A 19898-nucleotide genomic window follows, 5' to 3' on the forward strand; every position below is an offset into this window, starting at 1 on the left:
ACGCAGCAGCGAGGGAGGGTTGGTGTAACTAACACTTACTATTAGGCGGGCGGCAGTATTAGGCGGGCGGCAGCCATGTACACAGACCGCGGCGGCATTTCAAATGTAGCGCCGGCCGCCAGCCAATCAGGGAAGCGGCCGCAGCGGCTCCTGATTGGCTGCCGGACTGCCTGTTCTGACTGGCTGACGGCTAGCACTACAATTTGAAAGTCCTCCGGCGCGCTCAGCGCGTCTTGTCCATGGCTGCCGCCTGCCACCCGCCGCCCGTCTAATAGTAAGTGTAGTTTTTCTGACACCAACCCTCCCTCACTGTGGTGCTCGCTTCAGCCTCCCTCCCGCTCCGCTTCCTACACCCTCCAGCGCTGCTCCCTAGTCCCTTCACTACACCCACCCTCCAGCGCTGCTCCCTACTAGTCCCTACACTACACCCACCCTCCAGCGCTGCTCCCCAGTCCCTACACTACACCCACCAGCGCTGCTCCCTAGTCCCTACACTACACCCACCAGCGCTGCTCCCTAGTCCCTACACTACACCCACCAGCCCTGCTCCCTAGTCCCTACACTACACCCACCCTCCAGCGTTGCTCCCTACAGCCTCCGTGCTCCCTACACTCTTTTCCACTGCCCTCCACTCCCACTCTCCCTGCTCCCTACTGCAATCCCGGGATCCCGGGAATCCCGGGATTGAGCATTTTTCAATCCCGAATCCCGGGATTGAAAAAACGGCCCGGGATTGGCCTCCCTAGTGCTGAGATTCTGGTGGGATATAATATCCTGACGTATGGAGTCAATTGTAGATGTGAAGTATGTGTCAAAGTCAGGGGCAGAGAGTGATGAGGGGAGTTGAGGTGGGGGTGGGCAAAGGAGGGATTTGACAGTGATAAAGAGATGCTGGGGTTTGAAGACTGAGTAGAGATGAGGTTCTTGAAATATGACTGTTTGCAGAGGGATGGTCAGCACTGTAGGATGAGAGCAGAAATTTGAAATAGAGGAAGTCTGCCTTAGAGCGCGATTTCCTCCACTGTCATTCGGCGGTGTGTTTTACAGGTATCTGGTGCATTTTGAATGTCAGGGTTGAGGTGCAGATCTGCAAGGGGGGATAGTAAGCCAAGTCAAGAATAGAGGTAAGGTAGTCATTGTATATCGAAGTAGCTTGTCAGGGCAGAGGAGAGTCGGTGATGGCTAGGAGATTCTGGAAGCTGAAGATGAAGAGGTTATGAGTGGGGAGTCTGGGACCAGTTTGTTACAGACAGATTGGCATTCCAGAGAGCACAGGAGAGAGGGACATTGTTTATGGGAGAGATGTGAATGAGATTATCAGGGTTTCTAATTCTATAGCATAGTTGTGAGATTAACAGTGTGCTCCCCACGCTTCACTTTTCAGGTGGGTCCCCTAGCAAAATTACCCAGCACTTTCGGCTGCCGCTAACTATAAGGGGGCTGTGGGCAACGGCCATTTAAATTTTGGTATGGTTCGCGACCCAAACTCAGCTCACGAATAGGCAGCCAATCACAAGCAGTCACAGCGAGCCAATCACAGGTTGCAGCATCATAGCTCTGCCCACTCGTGGCATCTTACGTCAGACAACAAGCTCTTCACTGCCGCCTCTCCCAGTGTACCGGAAGGCGGCCTTGGCCACCGGTAACATACCCACCTCCCTAGACCAAAAGGTGTCGGACATTAGGTTCGTGGGTGGCTAGAGGACGTTACATGAATAAGTAACTCTGGGTGTTAGGCCCAAACGACTTTATGTGCTTTAGGGTATGCTGGCAAAAGCCTAAGCCTCTGTTGAGTGTGGCTGGGCGTTATGCCACGTCCATTCTTTATCAGATAGGTAAGGGGGCCCTTACTGTGTGGCATAATGGGTATAAGGGACATTACTGTGTGGTGGTGGTGTATAAGGGGAGCACTACTGTGTAGACATAGTGGGTGATATTCAATTGTTGCTCCGTTTGGGCGTGATGGCTGCCAGTGCCTGCATTTCAGCTCAATACCCAAAATGGACCATGCCCCTTTTTTGCATGGAGTCCCCCACCCGGCTACTTATTTGCATTGCTTTGTGACTAGGATGCACACGCAGCCTCTGCTGTTTAAAATGAAATGTGGCAGGCTTATATTATGTGTGTGTGACTGCGGCTGTATCTGCATACGAAATGGTATGTTACAGTGTATTCCTAGAAATCATGTAGCATTTTGTATGCAGATACAGCCACAGTCGCACAAAGAATATAGGCATGCCGCATATCATTTTAATCAGCAAAAGTTGTGTGTGCATCCTAGTCACAAAGCAATGCAAATAAGATGCATTTTCGGCAAAAGAAGGTGCCCGACGTCAGCAGAGCTGACCTAGAGCTGCCAGCTCACTCACGCTAGGCATCATGTATGAGGATGCATCTCTATCCAAGAAGAGTCAGAGGTCACATTGTTAGCGGCTGTGTGAGTACTGTGTACAGGTGCGTTGGTTGTGCAGTAGTGTTTGGCATATGTGTAAGGGGCATTATGTGTGTCGTGTATTAATGCATTAATAATGTGCAACATATGTGTAAGGGGCACTATGTGTGTCATTATGTGTATAAGCCATAAGGGCATTTTTATAATGTGTGGCATATGTGTTAGGGACATTATATGTACATAGGGCATTAATAAAGGTTGGCATAATGTGTAAGGCGCATTATGTTTATAAGGACATTAATGTCATGTGTAAGGGGCATTTACTGTGTGGTATTATGTGTATAAATGCATTACTAATGTGTGGCATTATGTGTATAAGGTGCTCTACTGTGTGACATAATGTATGGAAAGGGCACTACTTTGTGGTCTAATGAAAATAAAGAGCAATATGGTGTGGTGTAATATGAATAAGGAGCAATTCAGTGTGATGTAATGTGAATAAGGGCCACTACTGTGAGGAGTAATGTATATAAGGTAAATTGGTACTACTGTGTGATGTAATTTGAATAAGGGCCACTACTGTGAGGAGTAATAAATATAAGGTAAATTGGTACTACTGTGTGATGTAATTTGAATAAGGGCCACTACTGTGAGGAGTAATATATATAAGGTAAATTGGTACTACTGTGTGATGTAATGTGAATAAGAGACACTATTGCATGATATAATGTGAATAAAGTTGCACTACTGTGTGGCGTAATTTGAATTGGGGTACTATTGTGTGGCCATGCCCCTTGCCAACAAGAACACGTCCCTTTTTGGGCTGTGCGCCCAAAGTGCGCACTGTTCCTATTTAAAATTTAGGGGGTAGGAGCAGCAAAATGAGGACCTCTATGGGTGAGGGGTGATGGTGTTGGGAAAGGGGTGCAGGGTCAGAGGCGGAACTAGCAGCGGTGTTAGGGGGCACCAGCCAGAATCTTGCTTAGGGCATCATATTGGTTAGGGCCGGCTCTGTAGCCAGCATTAACTTTTTCATCAATTTGTGCCACAGTAGCTGTTCTGTGGTATTGAACAGACCGGAACGCCTCCATGCCACACATGCATACTTGAGCCTTGCACCCTGTCACCGGTTAACTGGTTGTCCTTCCTTGGACCACTTTCAGTAGGCATTAGCCACTGCATAATGGGAGCACCGCACAAGAACTGCCATTTTTGAGATGCTCTGACCTAGTCACCTAGCCATCACAATGGGCTCAAATCATTACCCTTACTCATTTTTCCTGCATCCTGCACATCAACTGCAAAAACTGCTCTCTTGCTGCCTAATATCACACCCCTTGTAACAAGATAATGTTGTTCACTTCACCTATCAGTGGTTTTAATCTTATGGTGGGTGCAGGGTTGTAGCTAGAGTGACTCCTGTGGAGCGCAAGCTCCGGGTGTGTGAAAAGTTAGAGGACGCGCCGCCTGCTCACCCCTCCTTCTGCCCGTTATACTGCAGGCTGCTGCACAGGCATCCACAGAGCCAGTGGCGTAACTAGAAATTTTTCTCCCCCAAGCCAAAAAATCCTTTGGCGCCCCCCCCCCCCCCCCATACACCCCGTAATTGGCACCAGCAAAGGTAGAAAAATGCGCGCGCCGCAGGCGTGCGCTGGCAAAAAGGGGTGTGGCTTTGTCGAAATGGGCATGGCTTTGCTTGGAGGGCGTGGCATTGCAGGAAAAGACTACCTTATACCCCAGTTTTGTAACCTGCACGCCCAGACGTTGGCCACCACAGGAAAGAAAAATAATCCTGATTCATGCCCCTTACATTATTTGTCATTTTTCCTCCTTATAGTAATGCCCAGTATACATTATTCCACATACTGCAATGGCCCTTAGACATTATTCCACACACAATCAGTGATCGCGCTGAGCCAAAAAAAAAGTGGGTCCCAGGGACCCTTCACTTTTAAAAATTGGGGTCCTACCGGTCTTTTTCTGGGTCCCATCGGAATGAAGGTTCTTATTAATTTTAATCTTGTTTGGACACTACAAAAGTGTTGCAAGATGGGGGGGATGGGGTGACAATGCTGCTGGGCTGTGTAGCATGCAGGACACCCTGCACCAGAGCTGTAACTAGACATTTTGGTGCCCTTAGGCAGAAAGTGAATTGGTGTTAGACCACTTAGACCATAAAGAACAGGTAGTGCACGCCTTAGGCGCGCCGCAAAATTTTAGGGGCGTGGCTTCATAGGGAAGGGGCGTGACCACATAATAGTGTCAATTCACATTACACCACACAGTAGTGGCGCTTATACACATTGCACCAGGTAGAACCTCCTATGCACACTGATCCAGGTAGATCACGTCATACACTTTGCTCCAGGTACAGCACGTCATACACTTTGCACCAGGTACAGCACGTCATACACTTTGCACCAGGTACAGCACGTCATACACTTTGCACCAGGTAGAGCACGTCATACACTTTGCACCAGGTAGAGCACGTCATACACTTTGCACCAGGTACAGCACGTCATACACTTTGCACCAGGTAGAGCACGTTATCATACACATTGCATCAGGTAGAGCATGTTATCATACACATTGCCGCTAGGTAGAGAAAGTTATCATACACATTGCCGCTAGGTAGAGCAAGTTATCATACACATTGCGTCAGGTAGAACACGTTATTATACACAATGCGCCTGGTAGAACACGTTATTATACACAATGCGCCTGGTAGAGCACGTTATAATACACATTGCACTAGGTAGAACACGTTATTATACACAATGCGCCTGGTAGAGCACGTTATTATACACATTGCACTAGGTAGAGCACGTTATCATACACATTGCGCCTGGTAGAGCACGCTATTATACACATTGCACCAGGTAGAGCACGTTATCATACACATTGCGCCAGGTAGAACACGTTATCATACACATTGCGCCAGGTAGAACACGTTATCATACACATTGCGCCAGGTAGAACACGTTATCATACACATTGCGCCAGGTAGAGCACGTTATCATACACATTGCGCCAGGTAGAACACGTTATTATACACATTGCGCCAGGTAGAACACGTTATTATACACAATGCGCCTGGTAGAGCACGTTATTATACACAATGCGCCTGGTAGAGCACTGAGGCACATTGCAGTAACCACTCACTTATCACCTCCAGTTGCACGAAGGGGCCGTTTGACACAAGTGGCTCCGCCCCCAGCAGCAACTCACTGACACTCACCATTTTTTCTGACAGCACAGTGCAGTGAGTGCACTGGCACAAGTAGCCAGCCTGCGCCTGTAGTAGCCGCAGCCTGGAGGAGCTCTATGTGAAATTGCAAGCAGAGGCTGTTCTCTGGCAAGAAGGAGCTCGTCCAATCGCTTCCCCTGACGGGCTGGCCACTGCTAAATATACCGATAATCAGTTCCAACTGTGTCAAAGTAGTGGAGCCCCAGGTGCAATGGGAAAGTCAGTGTCACTGCACAGTTGTACTGATTACTGGTATATTTAGCAGTGGCCAGCCCGTCAGGGGAAGCGATCGGAGGAGCTCCTTCTTGCCAGCCTCTGCTTGCGATTTCACAGATAGCTCCTTCATGCTGCGGCGCCGGCTGGCTACTTGTGCCAGTGCACTCACTGCACTGTGCTGTCAGAAAAATGGTGTCAGTGAGGCCCTGACACTCTGAGCGGCCTCACATTGCACACACGGAGCTTGCAGCCCCCGGACATCCCGCATCTGCACCAGCTACTCCAGGTGAAGCGGGGCGATGCAGCACTGTCTACTGCTTACCTACAGCGGGAGCTGTGCAGCCCGGCCGGCTCCTGCTGGAAGGTAGTTGTCGGGTCTCGGTGGGGCGTTGAGCGGGTCCCGGGTAGGGGGGGTGGCGGCGGGCAGATCCGGAGCTGTACTCCCAGTCGCAGAGGAGGGTGCTGGCGGCAGAGCGGCAGTGGAGCCGGATGAGCGGGGCCAGCCTGTCAGCCCTGCAGCACAGATTCATGTGCTGGCGGGGAGCAGGATTCAAAGCGGAAGATGCTGCAGGCTGTGATTGGATGGAGACTACAGGAGGTGATTGGCCGAGGAAACAGCCAGTCACCTCCTGCATTCCGCTGACAGGCTTAACACATGCAAACACATATTCAGATGAGCGCGTCCTGTGGGACCCGCTCATCTTCTAAATGTGAGTCCCGGGCGGCTGTTTCTGGGTAAAATACGCGCCATAGCGCGTTTTTGCGATCACTGACAATAATGCACATGACACAATATGCACACACCGTAATGCCCCCTACACATTATGCCACACACCGTAATGCCCCCGACACATTATGCCACACACCGTAATGCCCCCGACACATTATGCCACACACCGTAATGCCCCCGACACATTATGCCACACACCGTAATGCCTGTGACACATTATGACAGGAATCGCAATGCCCGTTATACATTATGGTACACACTGCAATGCCCCTGATACATTATAGCACATACAATGTCTGTGACACAGTATGACCCACACCACAATGATCCTGAGACATTATACCACATACCACAATGCCCGTGACATAGTATACAACACACCGTAATGCCAGATACATTATGACACACACTGCAATGTCCGTGATACATTATGCCACACACCGTAATGCCCATTACACATTAAGTTCTACAGTAAGGCTTCCAATTACTTTTAAATTACCTGCTCGTTGCCAGGGGTTTCATGCTCTTGGTTCCATGCATGGTGCCAGGATGTCATGCTCGTTGCCAGGGGTTTCATGCACTGGGTGTCATGCTCGTTGCTAGGGGGTAGTGCTTGTTGCTAGGGCCGTGCTCCCAGTGCCACATATGCTCCCAGTGCCAGATATTCCCCCACAGTGCCAGGTATATGCACCCAGTGCCAGATATTCCCCCACAGTGCCAGGTATATGCACCCAGTGCCAGATATTCCCCCACAGTGCCTGCTTCCCCCCCCAGTGCCAGGTATATGCCCCCCCAGTCCCGGGTATATGCCCCCCCAGTGCCGGGTATATGCCCCCCCAGTGCCAGGTATATTCCCCCAGTGCCAGGTATATGCCCCCCCAGTGCCAGGTATATGCCCCCCCAGTGCCAGATATTCCCCCACAGTGCCAGATATTCCCCCCCAGTGCCAGGTATATGCCCCCAGTGCCAGGTATATGCCCCCAGTGCCATGTATATGCCCCCAGTGCCAGGTACATGCCCCCCCAGTGCCAGTTATATGCCCCCAGTGCCAGGTATATGCCCCCAGTGCCAGATATCCCCCCCCAGTGCCTGCTTCCCCCCAGTGCCAGATATATGCCCCCAGTGCCGGGTATATGCCCCCCCAGTGCCAGGTATATGCCCCCAGTGCCGGGTATATGCCCCCCCAGTGCCGGGTATATGCCCCCAGTGCCAGATATTCCCCCCCCAGTGCCTGCTTCCCCCCCAGTGCCAGGTATATGCCTCCAGTGCCGGGTATATGCCCCCCCAGTGCCAGGTATATGCCCCCCCAGTGCCGGGTATATGCCCCCAGTGCCAGGTACATGCCCCCAGTGCCGGGTATATGCCCCCCCAGTGCCGGGTATATGCCCCCCCAGTGCCAGGTATATGCCCCCAGTGCCAGGTACATGCCCTCAGTGCCGGGTATATGCCCCCCAGTGCCAGGTATATGTCCCCAGTGCCAGATCTGCCCCCCCAGTGCCAGATATATGTCCCCAGTGCCGGGTATATGCCCCAGTGCCTGCTCCCCCGGCCCCCCCCTATGTGTTGGAGGGACACGAGCGCATCGCGCGTCTCTCCTGTGTCCCTCCTGGCTCTCCCCCGGCTGGTCTAATAAAGGAAGTGCCGTTCGTGAGCCAATCAGAGCTCACGAACGGCACTTGCTTCCTTAGACCGGCCGGGGGAGAGCCAGGAGGGACACAGGAGAGACGCGCGATGCGCTCGTGTCCCTCCAACACATAGGGGGGGGCCGGGGGAGCAGGCACCGCAGGGAGGGAGAGGAGATCGCAGATTGACATGCGGACGCTCGTCCGCATGTCAATCTGTTCTAAATCAGTGGCGCCCCCGCAGCCCCTCGCCCCCAAGCCACCGCGAGGACTGCGGGGGCAGTAGTTACGCCACTGCACAGAGCAGCAGGAGGAGCAGAGGGGCGCACACTGGCTCGGACAAGGTATGGAACAGGGCAGGCTAAAGGAGACAGCAGGAGACACTGACAGCCAGCACATGCCAGAGCTCAGCCCCCTCTCCATATGTCTCACTCCTTGCTTGTAGCTGTGCAGTAGGCAGGGTTGCACAATTTAAATCAAATGATTAAATCAAATGATGAAATAATGATTTAAATCAAAACTTTAAAAAACGACAACTTTTGCTTAGAAAGAGATAGACGTGTAGGTGGGGGTAGTCATTTTTTATTTATTTTATTTTTAGCTCAGTTGGGAGAACAATGGATGGTCTATAGGAGATTCTACCAACTATGGGGGTAATTCAGACCGGATCGCCCGCTAGGAGTTTTTTGCACTGCTGCGAACAGATAGTCGCCGCCCATAGGGGAGTGTATTTTCACTTTGCAAGTGTGCGATCACGTGTGTAGGGTGTGTAGGGTCCAATGCCCCGGGTCCCACCCGTGTTTCCAATTCCCGGGTGGGACCCGGCATTGCGATCTGAAAGCGGTATTACAGTCTTTGTTCCAAATAAAATACTGCATGGTCTATAGACCCTATTCATGTTGGCCGTGATTATCGAACAATTGAATGTGCGTACCCGCGCTTTGTGATTATTTCTGCAAATGCGCTGTGCTTCAACGCAATCGCATTTTCATTGACAAGAAGCCAGTGTTTAGGGGAGGAAACATTGCGTTTTTCGGGTGGGTCTTTGACGTCATCGATGACCATCCTCTTGCGTATACAGAATTGTCGATGACCTTGTCCGGCCTAGATGGAAAACTCTTTGATGATCCGGTATTTGTGTATGGTTTTGCGATCAGATCGTGCATTGCAATGCATTCACAATTTCTGCCATAGGTGTTTTTTCTTCATTTCTGGGCGGCAACTATTTCTTCGCAGCAACTGCTTTTTAGCAAGTTTTGCGGTCCAACCTGAATGAGGCTTTATATACTGTACAGTTATTGTTCCAAATAAAACACTGCATGGTCTATAGTCTATACTAAATGTATTACAATATTAAAGCACATGAAACAAACAAAACAACAAAGCAATCAAAGCACGTGTACTGTACATCAAACAGTATACAAGAAAAAAACACATGAAAGGATCTTTTAATTGAGTTCTGCAAGAAAAAGGCAATAGAGAAAAAAAAGTATGATAACTCAAATTGAAGTGCCAGCCAAATACATTAATTCTCAAATTAAAATGAAATTTAGAAGTAAAACAATAAAAAAAAAAAATGATTTCCTAAACTATATGGATATGCACATATCTTGTTTGAACAAATGCGCATAACTAGCAATCTTAAGCACACCCAAATTCACTTTTTTTTTGGAACTACTCTCCTATAAATTGGCCAAATAAGCGAGGAAGCAAATCCAGCCTGCTTAGACTTTGGAGCCAACTACAGTAGTAATTCCAGAGCTTCCATTTTTCTTCTAAAACAGGGTTCTCCATTCCAGTCCTCGTGTACTCCAACAGGTCATGTCTTCTGGATTTCTCTTATAATGCACAATTCCACAGACGTAAATCCTCAAAGAATGTACTGTTGAGGGCACTTCTGAGTTGAGGACCACTGTTTAGTTTAACCTTCATGGAGCCTATTTACTGTATCAAAGAGAGTAGAGCGCTAAATTTGGCAATTGTCCTCCAATGTCTCTGCCATCTTGGGATATTGATGGCACATTCATTACAGAGAACGAAAAGGTTTTATTATTAAAATAAAGTATTGTATCCACTTCTGAAGCTATTGTGAAACTGTGGGTTCTCACCTTTTTTTTTAAATATATTTTTTGTTTTATTTGAAACTATTTTTGAATTAAACTGTTAAGGGAACCTGAGACTACGGTTCCAGGGCAGTGCACACATGTGACTCAATGTCAGATCACACGTGTGCAGAAGGGACCATGACTGGCTAGTGATGCGGTAAGTCTTCTCTTACTGCCACTGGCTAGTACCGATGCAGAGCTAAGTAGCACAGTATCTGCAACTATGAACATAAATCATCACCTACAGATATAGTTGCAATTCTGATGCATCAAGTGTGGCTCCATACCTCTTCTATTGTGAGCACTTCAGCCCAGAGCCACCTTTATGTTCACTTTCATGTAACTATAAAACTTGTTTGACTCATGGTGTGGGCATACGTGCCTCGCTCCAGGAGGGTGTGTTCAGGTGCGGTTGTATATAATATAATCATCGCCCTGGGCCGCAGCGGGCGGGCCGCAATGATCACATTCACATCAAGGCGTGTAAGTAAGCTCCAGGAAAAGGAAAGTGGGCAGGATCCATGCAGCTGGCCTCCTCTCCTGGGAAAGTATCCAAAAATTCGGGAGAGTTGGCAAGTATGAGTATAGCCACATATTATTATCCACAATCTTTTATATGGCGCCACAAGGGTTTTAAAGCGCCTTACTTAGTACATGAACAGAAACCGTGCAATCAAAAAAAGTACAAAAACAAAAAGAAAATGCAAAGACTAATAGTACAAAACATTGCAGAACATGGGATATATGCTACAGTGGGTTGCAGTTAAAATGCCGGCTGTCGGAATCCCGGCATTCAGAATACGCAAAAATCCCAACAGCCAACAATACCGACAGCCGGAATCCTGGCACAATAGGGATTATATATATAAAAAAAAAAAAAATCAAAAATGTTTTTATTGAAGTCAAAAGCTTTCAATACCAAATGCCACATAAATACGTAAAAATGCATTAAGTACAAATTTACAATGCAAGTATAATCTTAAAATAGGTGAAGAGATACAGCACACCTTCAAAAAGTACAAATGTATCCTGAGATACAGCAATAAGTGGATAAACAAGATGAAAGTGCCGTGTTGTTGGTCTTTCTGATCCATTGGTGTTATCAAATACATAGGCACATTTCCAACTTGTGAACAACAAAACAAGAAAAAACACTGCGCTTCTTTAAGGAAAGACATTAGAAACAAGTGGTAGTGAAATTGAATTTAATAAAATGTATTAGTATGAATAGATGTTTCTTTTTATATACCCATTTCAATATATAAATCTGTTTAAAAGTTAAAAACATATATTTAAAAATCTATATATATATATATATATATATATATATATATATATATATATATATAGCAGCCAAAAAATAACAAATAGCATGAAACAATAATGTTGAATAGTCACCCCTTGGTATTTGCGGACTCCACGTCCATACTGAGATGGTATTAATTTATTTGGTGTGTCCTGTTCCTCGAAAATGATCTTGTGATGTAGGTTCAATCACGAACTTTGGATGATGGGTCCTGGCTGTATGTTGCTGTCCAGGCTTGAAAGGTGGGGTCCTAAATTTGGCAGATGGCACCGCTGTGGCAGCAGGAGTCCCCTGTAGCCGGATCTACAGCTATGTTAAAGATAACCCAAAGATTTTCCATCCATGATCAGCATAATGGTAAAGGTCTGGTTCAGGTCACATAAAGAGACCAAAAGAGATGAAGATCAAGTGGAAATCCAATTTGTATCCTGGAGTGCAGCTGGTCTGATACGTTTCGTTGGGGGGGGGGGGGGGGGGGACCTTTTCAAAGGTCAACTTGTGACATTAAGGTGAAGATTTTACCACTATTATCTCTGTTTCCAACCAGTTGGAAAAGAAAAATAAAGTAATGATTGCAATAGTAAAAGAACTAGAAGGAAAGGTAGGGTGATATATGTAATTAGCATGGTCAATGACAAAATATAAATGGAAAATGTATAAAGTTGGAAGTGCCAAGTAGGCAGGAGAAAGAGCAAAATGTAGTGGTAACCAGGTGAAACAGAGTGACCCACACCTAATCTTGATAGCTGATATCGGAAATTATATAACAGGCATGGGAGAACAGATAGGAATATTTATACCTTGAATCGTTAGAGAGTAAGGTGTCAATCATGGGTAATAAGTGTTCTTTGCAGATTTCGGAAACATGGCACTCGCCATGTATCTGGTGACTAATCTCTATTGCGTATTCACATATTTCCAGAAACATGGCACCCGCCATGTCCCTGGTGCTAAATATCTATGCATGCAAAAATTACCAGGAAAATGGCTGATATGCTGTTCCTGGTGACAAATAGCTAAGCATGCGCAAATCACCGGGCAAATGGCAGATGCAGCACATCTGGACAGGTAAGTAATTCAACATCGGTGTGGTGCGCCCCCCCCCCCCCCCCCGACCAGCGCAGCTACCTCTGAGTTAAGCCTTGGCCTGACTTGCTGACTTGTGCCTTGTGCATTTTGGAGGCTTGTGCATATCCATCTTTCCCTGCCTGTCTGCTCCCATCAGAGGAGAGGATGTTGTGGACCTATCACTGCTCCCTCTCACTGCCACAAATGACTAATAACGACTTATTAATAAAGAGGGGGAAGAGAAAAGAGGCATGGGGCCAAATAGGAGGGATGCAGAGAAATGGTGAAGGATATAAAATTGGAAGCAAACAAAGATAGGGCAGAGGAAGGAGTAGAGAGACAAAAGAAGTGAGGGGCAGGGAAAGAGAGCTTGGGGAAGAGAGAGATGTGAGGGTGGGAATGTTGGGTACTATGGCTAGCAATGTAATAAGGGTGCAGGGGAGACATAGAAAAATAGGCGAGGGACAGATGAGGGGTGTGAGGGTACAGAGGGAGAACGACGAGGAGGGAGAAAAAAAATCAGAGAGAAAGAGACTGAAATGGAAAGGTGAGGAACATGAAATAAACCAATGCCACACCAGGGGGTAAATTTACTAAGATGGGAGTTCTATTTAAGATGGGATGTTGCCCATAGCAACCAATCAGATTCCAGGTATTATATTCTAGAATGTGCTAGATAAATGAGAAGTAGAATCTGATTGGTTGCTATGGGCAACATCCCATCTTAAATAGAACTCCTGTCTTAGTAAATTTACCTCCAGGACTGTAACTAGAAACCCGGCGACTGACTGGTCCAAAATACTAGTGTGTGTTTGTGTGTATAGAATATGTATGTGTGTTTAATGCTGTTTGATTGACTATATGCCTATACTAAATCCAGTAGTGCCATGTGTGGTATGATCTTATCCTACCTGCACTTTCCAGCGGTCTGTACTTTGGATTCCACACCCGGGCCTAATCAATATGAGCCTCTTTTCTTCCCTGGTAAATTATACTGTTAACGGGCTTTAATCCTCGATGCGGTCCCAGACCTATGTGTTAACATGTTTGCTGCACCCGGAATTGATTTAACTTTTATTTAACATTTAACTGGTTTAATGGATTTATACGTGTGAATACGATTAATAGATTGATATGTATGAATTTGTGTAATAGATTTACTTGTATGAATAAGCGTAAACTACATTATTAAATAAGTGTAATAGAACTATATGTTTTCCTAATGTTCTACCACTATTCTCTCTTCTCTCTAGAATCAAGCTTCTTACTGGGAAATGCACAGATTGTTGACTGGCCTGTAGTATATAGTAATGACGGTTTCTGTAAGTTGTCTGGATATCACCGAGCTGACATCATGCAGAAGAGTAGCACTTGCAGGTTTGTGGCTTTTTCCTGTTCCATTATGGTCAGAACACACAACGAAACCCGGGGTTACCTACAGCGGAAGTCTCACTGCCAATCATCCGTTCTAGAACAGTTCATTATACTGTAAAAGAATGATATAGAGTAAATGTTTAATTCTGCCCTTTGCTGCATACTTTATTTTTATGCTCCTAGTTAGAGATAGGGAGTTTATCTCTCTCTTTTTTTTTTTTATTATTTGATCTATATCATAAAAGGGTGTGGTATACTGTATTAGGTAGATTAGACTAATGTCTACAGCGTGTAGGTCGACTACTATTGATCGACAGTAAGTAGGTCGACATGGTTTCTAGGTCGACGTGGTGAGATTTTTTTACTTTTTTTGGTGTCGTTTTCTCTGTACAGTGACTGGGAACCCCAATTAGTGCACCGTGTCCCCTTGCGTGGCTTGCGTTCAGACAAGGTTCCCCGCTGCGCTCGGCACAGGTTACCGTTCTCAATTGTAGTCCATGTGGATCAAAAAGTATGAAAATTCCAAAAAATTAAGATTTTTTTTTTTTTAAACTTATGTCAACCTTTTGTCATGTCGACCTAGAGTCCCTGTCGACCTACTTACTGTCGACCAATGGTGGTCGACCTACTTACTGTCGACCAATGGTGGTCGACCTACTTACGGTCAACCTAGAGATCGGATCCCATCATAAAGACGTTTCCAGCAGAAGCAGTGAATCCGATAGTGTAATATCTTAGGAGCAACTAGTTACCAGCCCGTAAAAATGAGGGAACACCAGTAATGTCAGCGCCAGCGGCAGGGCGCTCCCGAATGAAGCAACACTTGAATTGCTCCGTCGGGCTCCATCTAGTGGCAGCCGGTGCGCAAAACACTTGAATTCCCCGCACAGAGGTGAGGAGCAGCAATTAGTTTTTTATTATATATGATGATTCAGTGGTGGATGCAGACTAGGCCACGTCTGTGTCTTTTGGCAGTCGCCCGTTTGCTACTTCATCTAAATGCTCCTTCCCTGGTGTACATCTGTGTATATGAATGTGCAAGGACCGAGACACCCACTTTCAGCTTCCGCACAGGCTGTAATACCATGACCAGTAACACTATCGAAACTTGCACAGCCTTATGGCGATTTATCATCTGAATTTGGTCTCCAAAGTGAGACTCCGATTACACATCTCTAAGGTGGACCAAGGAACGCCCAATACGTTTCTGATATAGTGCGCCTCAATCACAGCCGTGCCTCTATGTAGTGTATGCGTCTTAAGTTAGTGTTTTTGTGCACGTGCAGTATCAAAAAAATCGCTCTACCTCAAAATTGTCAGTACGTGCGGCTCTTAATCAGGCCCTACTGTGTTTCTCATTGGATAGAATACACATATTGCCGATCAGAATTAGATATTTTCAGATTTGGTAGTGGCTATCCCACTTCAATAAAAATGATTGCTAAAGCGGTTTTATTAGTTTTTTTGTTTTTTTTGCTCCTGGTGTCAGAAATCCAAGGTTAATATACTGTAAGAGCCGACACCATGCTTTATTTCAGGGGTGTTGCTACTGGCAATGCAGCCGAGGCATTGCACCAGGACCCGTGACAATGAAACGTCCCGCAGCCAGCAATGTTATCTGTACTTTATGATGAGTCTAAGTGACCCATAGTACGCAGGCTGGCCTGTAACCAAGGAGACGGCGGTCTTGTCGGAAGAGAGAATGGGGCCCCTCCTTTTACCGGACAGCTGTTGCAGAACTAAAGAGAGAAGGGGGCGTCCCATTTACGGGTCAGCAACTTCCATCCAGAGGATCAAGCTCGCCTCTTTCATGCCCTCAGCCATCTCCCTTCTTACCCTCTAAGCTGCTCTCTCCCAACCTGAGGACCAGGCCTACCTTCTTCTTCCCATATACCCTGCACTCTCCCAACCTGAGAACCAGGCCCACCACCTGCATCTCATTGGCCTGCCTCCTTCCCTTCTAACCTACTCTCTCCCAGCCAGAGGCATTTTCCCTTCACCCCCTCTATTCTGCTTCTTCCTGTCCGGTGGACCAGTACTGCCCCTCATTCTACGCTCACCCTTCTACTCTGGAGCTCTGTTGGACAGAGAACCTTATGTCATGACATGTGGAGGGAGGCACTGGAATGTGTTAATGTTACTGTGAGGAATGTAATGTGGCGTATACATGGGTTATAGTGAGGCATATACAGGGGATGTAATACAGGGTACAGTGGGATGTACTGCAGTGATGTAGTGTAGCACATAGTGGGTGTGGTGTAGTGATGATGCAGTGTGGCATATAATGGTGTGTGATGTAGTGTTGGCATATAGGGGGGATGTAGTGTGGCGTATAGAGGGATGTAATGTGATGTAGTGCAGCGCTAAGGGGGCATTTAGCGTAGTAATGTAGTATGGCGCAAGGGGGCATGTAGTGTAAAGCATATTTTTGCACAACTCGCTAGTTTTGCCACTGCTTTATTATATACTGATGCATCCTCATACATTTAGCCTCAATACGCCATGCAGCGCGAGATGCTTGGCGTGAGTGAGCAGCCAGGTCCCATGCAACTGTGCACGAGGGGACTGTGCTGATTAATGCGAGATACTGAGTGTGACTGAGTCTGTATACAGAGCAGAACAACAGAACTTGTATTGGAAAAACAACTGTGGCTGCTACAGTACATTGTAGCACTTCGTATACAGATTCAGAGACTCGGTTGCACACAGATAGACAAGTGTCATATATGAAATGAATCATTGCTGTGTGGTTAATTAGGATTACGTGGAACTTTTAATGAGACTGAAGGGGAGATGTTTGAAGCCTTAGAGGTTATGTGGAGTAGTTGTCCAAAGCAATCAGCTACTAATTTATCTAGCACAGACTTTGAAATGACAAATACTGCTTTATCTCTCTCCAAGACTTGATACATCTCCTGCTGAGGGAGGTTATGAGGTAATTGAGTATGAAGAGAATTGATGTGGAAGATGATAATGGGGATGCATATCTCCCAACTGTACCACTAATGATGGGATAATCCAACTTTTTGGGCACCGCCATGTGGGCCGCAGTTGCACCAGGTGGGTATGATTGGGGGAAGCACTCTGCATAGTGCGGGTGAATAAATAGCGTGCACTGCTCGCGCCACACCCGTTTTCGGGTACACACACACCTCTTCCATCCACCAATAAGTTGGGAGGTCTGGTCATGAGGGAGTTAATAATTGTAAAGGCGTTAATTATGCTAAATGGGGTTATTATGGTAATGCTAAAGGAGGAGTTAATGAATGATGAGGGCAAGATATTTTGTGGTGGCATTCAAAGGGAAGGGAAGGATTGGAGGATGATCCAGTGCACCCAAAGCACTGACTGAGCACCACGCCCCCATTTGTTTGTCATCTTGGACACATGAGATGCTGGGCTGCCACCAGTCCCTGTCTCTAGTATTAAGCTACCGCACACATATGAGCAGCAGGTGTGAAGACCCACGTCATGCACGCCCATCTGGGCACTGTGTCCCTGTGGGTGGGATAGCGGGTCAGTGACCAAAAAGCAGGACTGTCCCACCAAAAACAGGATGGTTGAAAGGTCTGCCCACAGAATGGTGCTAGACACCAACTAGGCATATATAGATTGTGTACAGATTTTATTTACCTAATTAATAAGAAAAGTTTGAGACCTTGCAAGATGTTTTGAGCTATACTACAGAAGTGTCCACTCATCTTACCCACGAATGGGTCGGAGGTGGATACGCATCATGCAATACTATGGATTGCAGGTGTGAATACAGTGCAATTCACTGCATACACATCCATGGGTAAGATGAGGCTGGATTCATCTGTAGATTAATGACTACTGTTGTCGTCATCATCATCACCATCACCACCACCACCACCACCACCACCAGTTCAATGATTGTGCATGTGTATTCATGATTAAGTTGCATTCCTGTGTAGAGTTCTGTTCATTTTGTTGGATACATAAATAAATGCACTTAATAGTGTTTTGGAGCCATTTAAAGAGGTCACAAGTGACAAATCACGCGCCATGAAAATGCAGCACTTGCAGTTTTATTCTTCCATCACCCTAGGGAAACCCGTTTCACTTTCCACAAGTGAAGGCGAAAATACAGGGACAGAGAAAGAAGAAGAAGAAGAAGGAAAAAAAAAGCAACAATCCCTCAGTGTTGTTTTACCACAGAGAAAACCTAAACAAAGAAAAGTATTAAATTGCCATATATTGATTGCTCTGCTCACTTATAAGCAAGTTATCCTTGTTGTGGAACAATAAACGCAGAGGGAGAAGAGAAACGGTATAGAACGCTGTGCATGCTCCTAAAATAATTGTGTTTGATGAAAATCTCCACAGAAAACATAAAAAGCAATTTTGAGCTTGAAGATCAAATTTAGGAAAAGATGCAGTTGCAATTGGTTTCTGTCCCTCTACATGTAAAATGAATAACAGAAGTAGATGAAGAGTTCTAAGCTGCGGCAACACCACTTTCTAAATAAAAGCCAGGCAAGAACTTTCCTTTTTAACCTTTGTGTCAAAGACTTGATGTCTGTTATCCGTACTGAATAGGTGCCAATTTGGCACTAATGCACAGAAACTCCTATTAATTTGCAGGGTCGTTACCAATGTATGAAATCAGTACGCCTTGCCAGTTCCACATTACAGTATATCATTATACATATATTACCCAGAAATAGCCAGAACGGAACACTTAAAGGCTAAGTCAGTCTTGCAGAGATTATTTTGCTGCTAAAGTATACATCATAGACTGGAGGAGGTTTTCTTTTTTGTTATATATACAACTTTATGTCTATATTTTACAACTAGACAGATCCAACTCTTTAGGAGACTGCATATGTTACCTGCATTTAAATATTCTCATCCTTTTCCATATAAAGGACTATACAATGAAATATAAATACTTGCTTTACAATTCCAACAGGAATCCTTGTTCCTTTAGTAGCCAAATGGAAATTACAATAAGCATTACAAATGGACGACCGCTACCCAAATGAACAAGCTGGAAAGGTCAAAGGGGGTCATTCTGAGTTGATCGTAGCTGTGCTAAATTCAGCACAGCTACGATCATTCACACCGACATGCGGGGGGACGCCCAGAACAGGGTTAGTCTGCCCCGCATGTCAGTGCCGCCCCCCCACCCTTGCAGAAGTGCAAAGGCATCGCACAGCGGCGACTTCAAGAGTAGCTCCCGACCAGCGCAGCTTTAGTGTGCTGGCCGGGAGCTACTCGTCTATTCCCGGCCCGCAGCGGCTGCATGTGATGTCACGCAGCCGCCGTGGACTGACCCCCCAACAGTCCAGCCACGCCTGCGTTGTCCAAACCGCTCCCTCTAAACGATGGCTTAACGCCGCCGTCCAGCCCCCTCCCGCCCAGCGACCGCCTCTGCCTCAGAGGCGATCGCTAGGCAATGACGGATGCCATGCGCCGGCGCATGCGCAGTTCTGACCCGAACGCTGCGCTGCGAGAAACTGCAGCGAGCGATCGGGTCGGAATGACCCCCAATATGCAAACAGCCAAGGCTAGAGGTGGTGATGTTATCCTCACCACAGATCTTTACACTAGTGCCTACCCACAACAGATATGTCCACTAACACTTTTATCTATAGATTCATTATTATCTCCAGAGGGGGCATCCGGACTCTGGGTCGACACCCATTGGTTAACACTAGAAATAGGTCGACACGACCATTAGGTCGACATGCAAAAAGGTCGACGAGTTTTTCAAATTTTTCCTTTTTTTTCTCCTTTTTGATACTTTACGATCCACGTGGACTACGATTGGGAACGATTGGGAGCGCAGCGAGGCACCTTACCCGAAGGGTGGCG

General features: G+C 46.6%; 1 protein-coding gene across 8 annotated transcripts in view; it reads left to right on the forward strand.

The window, feature by feature from the left end:
- The window catches only part of KCNH5 (potassium voltage-gated channel subfamily H member 5), a 544426-nt gene that overhangs the window by 111654 nt on the left and 412874 nt on the right, over positions 1-19898 (forward strand). For all 8 annotated transcript variants that reach the window (XM_063947262.1, XM_063947258.1, XM_063947259.1 and 5 more), the window contains exon 2: positions 13940-14063. In XM_063947262.1, coding sequence (XP_063803332.1) covers positions 14041-14063 — 23 coding nt within the window. In that variant the 5' untranslated portion in view covers positions 13940-14040. The remainder of the gene's footprint in view (positions 1-13939; positions 14064-19898) is intronic.

The sequence above is a fragment of the Pseudophryne corroboree genome, chromosome 12 (genome assembly GCF_028390025.1).
Source record: "Pseudophryne corroboree isolate aPseCor3 chromosome 12, aPseCor3.hap2, whole genome shotgun sequence".
NCBI classification, from domain to species: domain Eukaryota; kingdom Metazoa; phylum Chordata; class Amphibia; order Anura; family Myobatrachidae; genus Pseudophryne; species Pseudophryne corroboree.